Source organism: Chelonoidis abingdonii, chromosome 10 (genome assembly GCF_003597395.2).
Source record: "Chelonoidis abingdonii isolate Lonesome George chromosome 10, CheloAbing_2.0, whole genome shotgun sequence".
In the NCBI taxonomy this organism is placed as follows: domain Eukaryota; kingdom Metazoa; phylum Chordata; order Testudines; family Testudinidae; genus Chelonoidis; species Chelonoidis abingdonii.
In genome coordinates this window covers 6,939,207-6,951,419 of record NC_133778.1, presented here as the reverse complement: position 1 = coordinate 6,951,419, position 12,213 = coordinate 6,939,207, and the positions used below count along the sequence as shown (strand labels likewise).

Genomic DNA, 12,213 nt, shown 5'->3' with positions numbered 1-12,213 from the left:
CATGAATTTATCCAGTTTTAAGTCCATAAATGGCTATTAGCCAGGAAGGGTAAGGAATGGTGTCCCTAGCCTCTGTTCATCAGAGGATGGAGATGGATGGCAGGAGAGAGATCACTTGATCATTGCCTGTTAGGTTCACTCCCTGTGGGGCACCTGGCATTGGCCACTGTTGGTAGACAGACACTGGGCTAGATGGACCTTTGGTCTGACCTGGTACAGCCGTTCTTATGTTCTTATGTCTTGATTCCAGTCTATAAGTACCTTCGTGGGGAAACAAATATTTAATAATGGGCTCTTCGGTCTAGCACAGAAAGGGCTAACACGTTCCAGTGGCTGGAAGTTGAAGCCAGACAAACTGAGACTGGAAAGAGAGAGGGTATGTAACATTTGGAACAACTCCTCAAGGATTGTGGTGGATTCACCATCACTGGCCATTTTTAAATCAAGATTGGCTGTTTTTTAGAAGATCTGCTGTTGTTGGAAAAGAGTTACTTTGGGGCAGGTCTCTGGCCTGTGCTCTGCAGGTCAGGCCAGCTCTTCTGGCCTTGGGATCTAGGGTTCTGGAGAGGGATTCTGGGGTGGGAGACGAGGGGAGAGTGATTTGTAGCAGGGGGTGAACGAGGCTGATTTGGATTGTCAATCTCTTCCCTTCCATGTCTGGGCAGTTGCTGAGCATGAGGAATCCTGATGGAGGCTTTGCGACGTACGAAACCAAGCGGGGGGGCCGGCTGCTGGAGCTCCTGAACCCCTCGGAGGTGTTTGGTAAGGGCAGGCGTGCTGGGCCTCTCTCCAGCTATTGTCACTCACACCGCAAGGGGAGGCAGGGCCAGGTCTGCTGGGCGTGGTGCCCAAGGCAGGATCAGGGGGTCTTGGTGCAGTCACACGGCCAGTGCCCCTCCCCAGAGACAGCACCTCTGCACAGCTCCTGGGATGGGAGTGCACCAGGGAAGTAGGGCCCCTGCCAACACCTGGCATTGTCCTCTAGCTGCCTGCTGGCCATGAGTCCCTGTGTGATGGGGATGCTCACTGCTGCTTCTCCTGTCTGGCAGGTGACATCATGATAGACTACTGCTACGTGGAGTGCACGTCGGCCGTCGTGCAGGCACTGAAGCACTTCCATGAGGCCTTCCCTGAGCACCGGGCCCGGGAGGTCAGGTAAGGGAGGGGGAGCGCCGAACCATCAGTCCAGAGCTTGCACCCTGGGAAGGTCAGTAAGTGGAGCCTGCTGGGATGAACCTGGTGCGGGCCCTGCCTGTACACTCTGACCTGCAGGGCAGACCCTGCCGCCCACACAGCTCCAGGAATGAACCCGGTAGCCAAACACGGCAGCTCCTGTCCCAGCGGGTGCCGCTGGTTGGGTGCACGTCCCTGGGGCAGCGCTGCCCTGGTGCAGTGCGGGGCACCCTACTTTCCTAGCTACCCTTTCAGAAGAGCCCGCCTGAGTATATCCACTTCCTGTGTGAGGGCAAAGGGCCATCCGGCCTCAAGCAGGGCACTGGGGGCACAGACCAGGATGTGTTTCATCCGCAGACCGGCTGGGAGGCCACCAGCAAACGTCCTGTCCCCATCTGAGCCCCAGGGGCCATGGTCAGACAGCTGCACAGGGGCTGTGGAAGCTCAGTCCATCTTGCAGCTTATGGCCCTCGAGTGACTCTTTTAATAGGGGCTGGGCCCCCACTTCTCAGAGGAGATTTGAGCTCCCAAGGAGCCCCTAGGTCGGACTGGCAGGAGGATGGACGCTGCACACTAAGGAACCCCCTCTCCTCCTGTCTAGAGAGACACTGCGCAAGGGTCTGGAGTACTGCCGCAGGGTACAGAGAGCTGACGGCTCATGGGAAGGGTGAGTAACCACGTGCACCACTGGTGCAGCAAGCTCCATGCTGCTCGGGGCAGGAGGCGGCTGGAGTGAGGAGAGAGGTGCTGGTATCTGCACTGTTGGGCAACCCTCTCTCTCCTTTACCTCCAGGTGTGCCAGTGTCTGGGGAGGAGGTGTGGGGGGCTGGCTCAGGGAGCCCACAGCAGTCCGGCCTGTTGCAGTTGTGTCTAGGGCCCCCTGCAGACCAGAGCCTGTGGCACTGGGCGCTGACAGTGAGTGACTAACCCCCTTAGCTTGCGGACTAGAGACGAGCCCGACACGCAGCGACGGGGGATGGGATGCGACTCCTGGCCCGTGTGTGTGCGACAGCTCCAGTAAAGGCTCAGTGTAGCCTGTGGCGACGGGACCCTTCCCCTGGTCTGCAGCGGGGAGGGACTGTACTTGGAGGTGGGGACTTCCCATGCCCGTCTGTGGCGTGGGGGGCCAGTGGTGTTAGACCCGCAGAGTGTTCTGCATTGTCTGATGCTGGTTCTCTCCTCCCGTCAGGAGCTGGGGCGTGTGCTTTACCTACGGCACCTGGTTCGGACTGGAGGCCTTCGCCTGTCTGGAGCACACCTACCAGAACGGGTGAGTGTGGGAATCCGGCGTGTGGCTCCCTGGCTGCCCACGGCCTGCAGGGCATGGCCTGGAGTGGCTGACGCCATCCCTCGAGCACAGGAGGTGCTGCATCACTCTGCTGGGGAAGGAGCTTGTTCAAACCCAGAGCAGCCTTCCCTGCTGGGCATTAGGTCGTGCTCCTTTGTCCTGTGCTGTACCCTCCGGTCCCCCACTCACTGAGAGTCACAGCCCCTTGGGGCCCTGTCCCCAGCCCGTGGTCCCCTCGCTCCAGCTTTGCTGGCTGCACGCAGCTGGGGGCTCTGGTGTTCAGAGCCAGGTTGTGCACTGACCAGAGGAAGCTCACCTGGCCCTAGGCAGCTGCTCCCACCCCCGAGGCCAAGTCTTATCTCGGAGCCCCCAGCTCCTGCTAGAGCCTCCCTGCCCCAGCTTCACACTGTCTGCTGGCCCCACCTGCTCTACCAGCCCCTTCCCCCAAAGCGCCATGAGGCGTCCTGGCTTAGTCCCTTTGCCCCCAATGACTCCCACTGCTCTGCCTCGTCCCTTCAGAGCCGCATGCAGGGAGGTGGCCCAGGCCTGCCAGTTCCTGGTCTCCAAGCAGATGGAGGATGGTGGCTGGGGAGAGGACTTTGAGTCCTGTGAGCAGCGCAGATACGTGCAGAGCTCCACCTCCCAGATCCACAACACCTGCTGGGCCCTGCTGGGGCTCATGGCCGTCAGGTAGGAGAACTGATGCCACTTCTCAATAGCAGAACATCGTCCTCTTCACCCTCATTCACAGAGCACATCCCTGCCAAGGACCTCGGCACCGGGGGGCTGGTGTGGAAGCCTTTGTTCATGCTATGCCTTCCCCCTACTGTGCTCTGCGATGTCCTCACCTAGGCTAGCCCAGAGCACACGCCCCAGCGATTGGGAGGCGCCCGTGCCGAGAGGGGTTAGTCAGTGACCGCTCCAGTTCATGGGCTGGCACTAGGTGCCCGTCGTCACACCACCGGCTCTCCCACAGCGAGCGTCGGGGCTCTGTAAGGCACCAGCACAGCCCAGAGCTGCCCCCCAGCCTTGGCACGGCCATACTGGGCACTGCAGGAAGTGGCTGCTGTCGCAGGCCTGGCTTTACTGCCTAGTGCTTCCTCACCTGCTTGGCTGTCTGGGGCCTTCAGTGCTGCGCTGCCAGCCTGGGAACGACACAGAGGAGGGGGATGGCCATAGTGTGAGTGCTGGATGCTAGTGGAAGGAGGAGAAGAGCTTTCCTGTCCCTGCTGCAGTGCCGGGGAGGGAGAGAGGAGAGCTCCGGCTGCGCACGGTGGGAGCAAAGGGGTTGGAATGCTATTCGGAGTCACACCACTGACCTCTGCCCCTTCTCTTTGCAGATACCCGGACGTTGGGGTGCTGGAAAAGGGGATCAAGGTTTTGATTGACAAGCAGCTGCCTAATGGTGACTGGCCTCAGGTATGCAGCTCCTCACTGCTCTCTCTAATGTGTCCAGCCCCTGTCACTGCAGGCATTTCAACCAGCCACTCGTGCTCTCGTCCCTCCCAGCTGTGGGAGAAGCAGGCCGATGGCTCAAAGGGTTTTGCTGGGGGTTGTCTGTAAGGGGGAATCGCTGGCTGAGGATGGCTCCTTGGAAGAGCTGAGCTTTGCATTTCGTTCTGGCCTGTGGTCTCTTCTGTCATGTGGCAGTGAGTTCCACAGTTGGTGTCCAGCTCAAGGGACAGCTCTACCTCCTGTATTGAAAAGCTTTCCTGTCTGGGTGAGCTGGTGGAATGTAGTTGTCATGAGAAGTCGTGGTCGCAGGAGAAGGGATCATCTCCCTGATGGAGAAAGTTTGACCAGCAGCTGGAGCCCTTGTCCTGGAGACTGTGAGAGGGGAGCCGGAGCCCGGAGCGTGTACTGGGGTGACCTGTGCGGCATGTTGAACCAGCCGGAGCTGTTCAGGGCCTGTCGGTCCATGCCTGGCTGCAGTAAGGAGCCATAGATCTCACAGAGAGATTGGGTGGGGGGGATACAGTCTGGGAGGGGTCTGCTTCTGATTAGTGCTGGCTTCGGGCCGAGGCCATGAGGTGAGGGGGCTTTTGCTGTCATGGTTACTTGGGGATCCAGGTGTCATGCAGGGCCCAAAGCAGCCCCAAGCTGCAGAGCAGTGAAATGCTCCGGGAGCGGGTGCCCTCATCAGTGGGAGCGTCCCAGATGCGGCAGAGTCTCTGGCTGACCTTCCTCCTCTCCCCATCACGCTGCCCTTGGGTTCCGCTTTGCCAGCTGCCTGTCATCTCCGTGCTGTTCACATTGGCAAACCAAAGAGCACCTCAAGCCAACCCTGTGTGCCCTGCCTTCCCCTGCCAGCACTTGCCCTCTGCGTCATGTGGAGCTGGGGCCATTGCGGGGTTTGCTGCTTTGTGCACATGGAGGTAGCCTGTCAAATCTCTGGACACGGATCCGTTTTGTGTCCCAGCAGCTCACCGTCCCGTGGGGCACCCTGGGTGCAAGGATTGTGGGCAGGACAAGGCTTCTTCTATATATTTCTGGGGTATTCCTCCCTGGCTCGTGCTGCGTGGCTTTATGTGACCCCACCTGACCCTTCCCAGGATCCTGTGCCCTTGGCTAGAAGAGCCCTGGATCCAGCTGGAACCAGGAACAGGGCCTATCTGCTGACTGCTGTTGTTCAGCAGCTGGAGGTGTTCGGGGAGATGCAGGCACGGCGTGTTAAGGGGATGGGATTGGATGGGCAGGTGGCCAGCGTCTGGCCCCTCTGGGCCGCCGGAGCAGGGTGGGGAGCCTGGCCCTGTGTGTGTGCGGTGTCATGCCTCAGGGGGAGTGAGCAGGGAGTGTATCCATGTGCTGGGGAAACATGGGTGTATCAGTCATAACGTGTGCTTGGCACAGTACCCACAACAGACCTGAGAGTGCAAAGGGCTTATGGGACCTCCCACAGGAGCACCCCTTGCTCACGAGCCCCCTGCCAATCCTGCCTCTTTCTGTCTCTCTCCCCTTGCAGGAGAATATCTCTGGGGTGTTCAGCAAGTCCTGTGCAATCAGCTACACCTCCTACCGCAACGTCTTCCCCATCTGGGCCCTGGGGCGCTTTGCACACCTGCACCCCAGCAGCACCCTTGCTGGCAAGCTACAGCCCAGGTCCTTGCACAGCGAAGAGGAGATCCTGGCTGGAGGGAAGCGGGATGGGGTTCTGTCAGGGTCCGCCTCTTCCTGAGCCTGGGCCCTGCCCACGCCTCGTGGCAGGTCTGCAGCCTCAGCGACAACCTAGTTGGATTTGCTTGGCTACAACAAGGCTCTTTATGGGAGGCCAGCAGGCCCTGGCGCTGTGTCGTGGTCCATGAGGACTCTGCACATTGATTCTAGCTCCAGGCCTACATGTGGGCTTGGAGGGGGCAGCGAGTGTGTGGGTACTGTCTGGCTTACAGTCAAACATGGTGTATGTCTGGGGCTTGGCTTGAATGGACGCCTCTTCCTGGAACCATTGTGTAAAAGGCTGTGTGTCTGCAGGTGAACGCTGGATAGGATAGGCTGCTAGGGGTGAGGCCTAACCGTATGACCTCGAGCAGGTGTCTGCACTTCAAGCTGGAGGAGACTCGCCAACGCTTGCTGAGATCGAGTTACAGCGATAACGCCGGGGTTCCCAAACCTGTTTCCCTGAGGCCCACATGTGCAGCTGCCATGGGCGCTGCAGCCCACTAGTGACACTTCTGGAGAAGACTGATTATATGGGATGTAGTAATTAAAATTAAACTGTAACCCTAGAGATGATGTGCTTGGTTCCTGTTCACTGATGGAAGTGCTTCAAGAGCTTTGAAACCAAAGCATTTTAGTAAAGCTACGCTTTTAAAAAATGTGGCGAGCAAAATGTGTTCACACAAGGAAAACACAAGACGGTATACAACGAACAATAAGCAACACAACAATGGTAACATAGCTGTTGAATAATAACATTGTGTTTTTTTTTATTTTAAAACAAAATAGTTGGCCAACTTAGCACATGATATTGTGATTTTGATTTATTTTTAGTTGTAAAGTCTGAATGTTTATGGTGTGTAAGTAAAGACCCAGCCCAGCACTCTACTAATTCGAAAAGGTCATATATTATAAATAAAAATATAAAGTAACATCCAGACCAGGAGTCTTCCTAATGGCACAGATGTGCCTGCTTCTTGCACTTTTTTTTCCATCTGGGGACATATGTTAGCAAGATTCAGCCTGCTCTCATCTTCAATTTTCAGCCAGGTCAGGGTAGGGGTACTAGGGGCTGTGTGTCTCTGATATCCTGGGACCCACATGGCTACAACAACACTGCCTACATTTTGTTGCCCAATCACCCAGGTTAATGAGCTCCCTTTGTAGCTCTGCACAGTCAGTTTTTGACTTAACTCTCTTGAGTAGTTTTGTATCATCTACAAACTTTGCCACCCCATGGCTTACCCCTTTCCCAAATGTTTTATGAATATGTTGAATAGGACTGGGCCCAGTCCAGACCCCTGGGGACAGGGCTGGCTCCAGCTTTTTTGCAACCCCAAGTGGTGAAGCGGGGAAAAAAAAAAAAGATAAAGCTGCGATCAGCGGCACTTAGGCGGCAGCTCAGCCGTGCCGCTTCGTTCTTCAGGAGCAATTTGGTGGCAGGTACTTCATTCCCAGAGGGACTGAGGGACCCACCGCTGAACTCCCACTGAAGACCCAGATGTGCTGCCTCTTTCCATTGGCCGCCTCAAGCACTTGCTTCCTTTGCTGGTCCCTGGAGCTGACTCTGCCTGAGGGACACCATTATTTACCTCTCTCCATTCTGAAAACTGACCATTTATTCCTACCCTTTGTTTCCTATCTTTTAACCAGTTACTGGTTTCGGAGAGAACCTTCCCTCTTATCCCATGACAGCTTATTTTGCTTAAGAGCCTTTGGTGAGGGATCTTGTCAAAGGCTTTCTGAAAGTCCAACTACACAATATCCACTAGCTCACCCTTGTCCACATTTGCTGGCCCCCTCAAAGAACTCTAATAGATTGGTGAGAGATGATTTCTCTTTACAAAAAGACCATGTTTTTGAGGGCCTTGGAGGGCCAAGAGATGGGAACTGGACATTGATCACCTATAGTGTGAAAAAATGCTGTTTATCCATGTGTCTGATAATTCTGTTCATTACTATAGTTTTCAGCCAATTTGTCTGGTACTGAAATTACTCTTACTGGCCTTTAATTGTTGGATCACCTCTGGAGCCTTTTTTAAAAAATTGGCATCACACCTAGCTATCCTTAAGTCATCTGGTACAGAAGCTGATTTAAGGTTACATACCACAGTTACTAGTTCTGCCAATTTCACATTTGCATTCCTTCAGAATTCTAGGTGAATACCAGCTGGTCCTGGTGACTTTTCACTGTTTTAATGTATCAGTTGTTCCCAACCTCCTTTACTGATGTCTTAGTCTGGGACAGTTTCTCAGATTTGTCACCTGAAAAGAATGGCTTAGGTGTGGGAATCTGCTTCACATTACTCTGTAATGAAGACTAATGCAAACATCATTTAACATTCTCTGCAATGGCCTTATCTTCCTTGAATGTTTCTTTAGCACCTCTATCGACCAGTGGCCCTCACTGATTGTTTTGACAGGCTTTCTGCTTCAATGTACTTAATTTTTTTTCTTTTATTGTTCTTTGTCTTGTTTGCTCTTTAAAATACTTTTCTGGCCTGCCTGCCTAATTATACTTTTACTCTTGAAAATTGCTAGCCGTTTATGCTCTTTCTATTTCCTCTGTTAGGCTTTGATACGCTTATTAAAAATTGGCCTTTTTCTTCTAACCACTTCTTTTATTTCTCCTATTCAGCCCATGATGGCGTTTTTTTGGCGCCATTTTACTAATTTTTTTAATATTTTGGGTAATGCCAGTTTTAATTTTGAGCCTCTATGTGGTGTTTATGTTAAAAGTTTCCATGCAGCTTGCAGGCATTTCACTACATCTGATGTTCCTTTTTCATTTCCATTTATCTAGGTTTCCATTGCTTTTTGTGTAGCTCCCACCTTTTGAAATTAATGCCCTGCTAGCTGGAGCTCTTTATAGTAATCCAACCCCTGCACCACAGGCCGGTTCCGTTAAATTTAATTGTTTATGGCTGGTATATTGCAAGTGGTTCGGCTACATTTTCACCTCTTTGGACCAGATCCTGTACTTTCCATTATAGGACTAAAATCAATAATGCCCTTCCCTTTGTGGATTCCATAACTAGCTGCTCCGAGAAGCTGTCTTTAAGGTGTTCTAGAAATTGTATCTTCTGCACCTCGCAGCCTGAGGTGACATGTACCCAGTCATTATGCGGTTAGTGGTATCACCATCTACTGTTGAGGTCCTATTTTTGTCAGCCCTGTAACCTCCACTGAACATTTTCAGAGTCACTATCAGCCGTCCTGGTCAAGCCGTGGGCTGCGGGTATATTCCTACTTCTAGTCTCCTCATTATTCGAAGATGGAATTACTAGCCATAGAGATTCTGTGGTACAGTTTTTCTTAGTAACCCTTAAGATTTTTTTGACTGTATTTCTCTATGCTTCTTTTTCTATATACAGTGCCACTTCCTCACCAGCACGACCTAATCTGTCACGTCAATATATTTTGTATCCTGGGTATTACTTCTCCCACTGATTGTGATTATTATGTCTCATTGATCTATCAAGTATATTTTTGTGACAGACCCAGATGAGTGGGGGTTACAGGAGTCGGTTAGAGGGCAAATTACTGGTCAACCCCTGAGGTGAGTAGTTTTCTGTTCCCTGAGGACCAGAGGCAGGGGCCTTTGCGCCTAGAGTAATCCCGGAACCTGCTGATACACATTTAAAACAGACGGGCTGATTAAAACACCTTGCAGTCCAATCAAGGCAGGGCTAATCGGGCCACTAGGTTTAAAAAGCGGAGCTCACTTCAGTTTGTGCACACGTTGTGAGGAGCTGGGAGCACAGAGGCACAAGGAGCTTGAGAGGGAGAGGCTGTGCTGGAGGACTAAGGAGTACAAGCGTTATCAGACCCAGAGGAAGCGTCTGTTGGGTCCGAGGATAAACCGGTGTTTGGTAGGCACGGCATGGAGAAGCTTAGGCCGCAGTGGAGTTGTAGCTGTCATGAGCAAGCTGTTACAGGAAGGCACTATAGACAGCTGCAATCCACAGGGCCCTGGGCTGGAACCCGGAGTAGAGGGTGGGCCCAGGTTCCCCCCTAAACCTCCCAACTCCTGATCAGACACAGGAGGAGCTGACCCAGAATGTGGGTCCCGCAAGAGGGGAAGATCACTGAGGTGAGCAAATCTGCCAATACGCACAGTACCCACCAAGGCAGAGGAGGAAATTTGTCACAGTTTTCACAATGTTGTTTTTGAGCAGAGGTGAGCACTAAACAATGAAGACTTCAAGACTGGTAGGTTTTTGATACATTTTCTTCAGAAATCTCCTAACTCAAAAACAGTTTGTCAGACAACCCCCCAAATCCACTGCTGATTTTGAGTAAGCAGGTGAAGGGTCACACAGAAAAGGGCTTGAATCAGAAAGTTGGTGGGACGAGTGTTCAAAACAAGGCTTGTCATGGAAACTTTTGCAAAACTTTAGACTGGATTGACTCTGGCTGGAGATTGTCAGCCATTTTCCTGCTCTATAGCGCCAGGCATTAGAACCCCATCTGCCCAGCTGGCACCTCTGAACTCCACCTGCCCTTCGGGAGGACCCACGCAGGAGTGATTCTGCACTGCTGTTTCCAGGCAGTGATCTCAACCACAGCAGTTAGGCACCGAGCCTCTGTCTGATTGGTGAGGTGTTTGAAAATCCATTTTATATTGCAGCTGAAAAATCAGTTTCATTCTCCTCCTGCTCTGATAAGAGATTATTGTATAACCTGGGCTAACACAATTTATTATAGAAAATCAGAGGGTGTGTTGTACTGTAGTGATCCCAGGTAACAGTAGTTTGTACATATTTGCCAGCTGTAACTGGCTAAAATCACTCTGGCAGGGTAGATCAGTGTGGGGGGGTGACGAAGTGGGGCTGTTCTTAATGTTTCCTCTGAATACTGTGTGGGTGCCTCAGTTTCCGGCCAACATTCTGTCTCCATGGCAACTAAAGGCCTGGACCCTCCTCCCCTGCAAGAGGATGCTAAAGGTGCGGGAGAACAAAGAGATCAGGTGACCTCCTGGCCTGGGAAAGAGATAAAGGCCAGAAAGGAGGGGCTGGAGGGGTTGTCAGTCTGGAGCTGGCGGGGGATGAGGAGTGAGGGCAGACGTGGGGGTCTGCCTTACTGGGCCCCAGAATGGACCCGGCTGAGGAGTCCTGTTCTCTGTCCCGACAAGTTCTGTTTTAGACCGTGTTCCTGTCATCTAATAAACCTCTGTTTTACTGGCTGGCTGAGAGTAACGTCTGACTGCGAGGCGAAGTGGGGGGTGCATGCAGGACCCACTGGCTTCCCCAGGACCCTGCCAGGGTGGACTCGCTGTGGGAAGCGCACAGAAGGGCATATGCTGAATGCTCCAAGGAGAGCCCCAAGAAGGTGAAGCCGTGTGAACTTCTTGCCCTGAAGACAGTCTGCCCCAAGGGAAAGGAGGTTCCCTAAAGTCCTGACTGGCTTTGTGGGGAGCAGTTCCAGAGCATCACCTGGGGACTCCATGAAAAGGTGTGCATATTAATTTTGATGGAATAAAGGGGCCCAAGGGCGTTAACATAACCCAGTCATGGGCCAATGTTAAAGAGTTTTTAACAATATTCACAGTTTGGGACACAGAGACCTCAGCCTGCTTAGCACCATGGCAAACGCACCATGAAACATCCTTTCAACCTTTTATTAAAGATACAGAAAAGAAGGGAAAAGGGTTATAGCATGTGAAATGTCTTTCATTTTAAAATCATCGCTTGTTCCCTTGTCCTTTAGCTGTGGAGAATTTATGCAGGAACGGCCATCCCTCCACCCCCTCCGTCTGACACACCAATTTGAAGAACAGCTAGCCAAGACTCAGAAAGTAACTGCAAATTTTTTTAAAGTACATCAGAAGAAGGAATCCTGCTAAATAACATGAGAGGGAAAGAAGTCCAGGAGAGCTGGCTGTATTTTAAAGAATCCTTATTGAGGTTGTAGGAACAAACCATCCTGATGTGTAGAAAGAATAGTAAATACGGCAGACGACCAGCTTGGCTTAACAGTGAAATCCTTGCTGATCTTAAAAGGAAAAAAGAAGCTTACAAGAAGTGGAAGATTGGACGAATGACCAGGGAGGAGTATAAAAATATTGCTCAGGCATGCAGGAGTGAAATCAGGAAGGCCAAATCACACTTGGAGTTGCAGCTAGCAAGAGATGTTAAGATGTAACAAAAAAAGGGTTTCTTCAGGTATGTTAGCAACAAAAAGAAAGTCAAGGAAAGTGGGGACCCCTTACTGAATGGGGGAGGCAAACTAGTGACAGAAGATGTGGAAAAAATGAATATACTCAATGCTTTTTTTGCCTCTGTCTTCACAAACAAGGTCAGCTCCCAGACTGCTGCACTGGGCAGCACAGCATGGGGAGCAGGTGACCAGCCCTCTGTGGAGAAAGAAGTGGTTCGGGACTATTTAGAAAAGCTGGATGAGCACATATCCATGGGGCCAGATGCGCTGCATCCGAGGGTGATGAAGGAGTTGGCAGATGTGGTTGCAGAGCCATTGGCCATTATCTTTGAAAACTCATGGCGATTGGGGGAGGTCTTGAATGACTGGGAAAAGGCCGATGTAGTGCCCATCTTTAAAAAAGGGGAGGAGGAGGATCCAGGGAACTACAGGCCAGTCAG

General features: G+C 52.3%; 1 protein-coding gene across 1 annotated transcript in view; it reads left to right on the top strand.

The window, feature by feature from the left end:
* The window catches only part of LOC116829071 (lanosterol synthase), a 71,005-nt gene extending 64,866 nt beyond the window's left edge, over window positions 1–6,139 (top strand). The window contains exons 15-21 of the mRNA XM_032787686.2: window positions 666–762; window positions 1,050–1,155; window positions 1,775–1,840; window positions 2,363–2,443; window positions 2,981–3,151; window positions 3,802–3,880; window positions 5,424–6,139. Coding sequence (XP_032643577.1) covers window positions 666–762; window positions 1,050–1,155; window positions 1,775–1,840; window positions 2,363–2,443; window positions 2,981–3,151; window positions 3,802–3,880; window positions 5,424–5,636 — 813 coding nt within the window. The 3' untranslated portion in view covers window positions 5,637–6,139. The remainder of the gene's footprint in view (window positions 1–665; window positions 763–1,049; window positions 1,156–1,774; window positions 1,841–2,362; window positions 2,444–2,980; window positions 3,152–3,801; window positions 3,881–5,423) is intronic.
* Window positions 6,140–12,213: the final 6,074 nt, after the last annotated feature.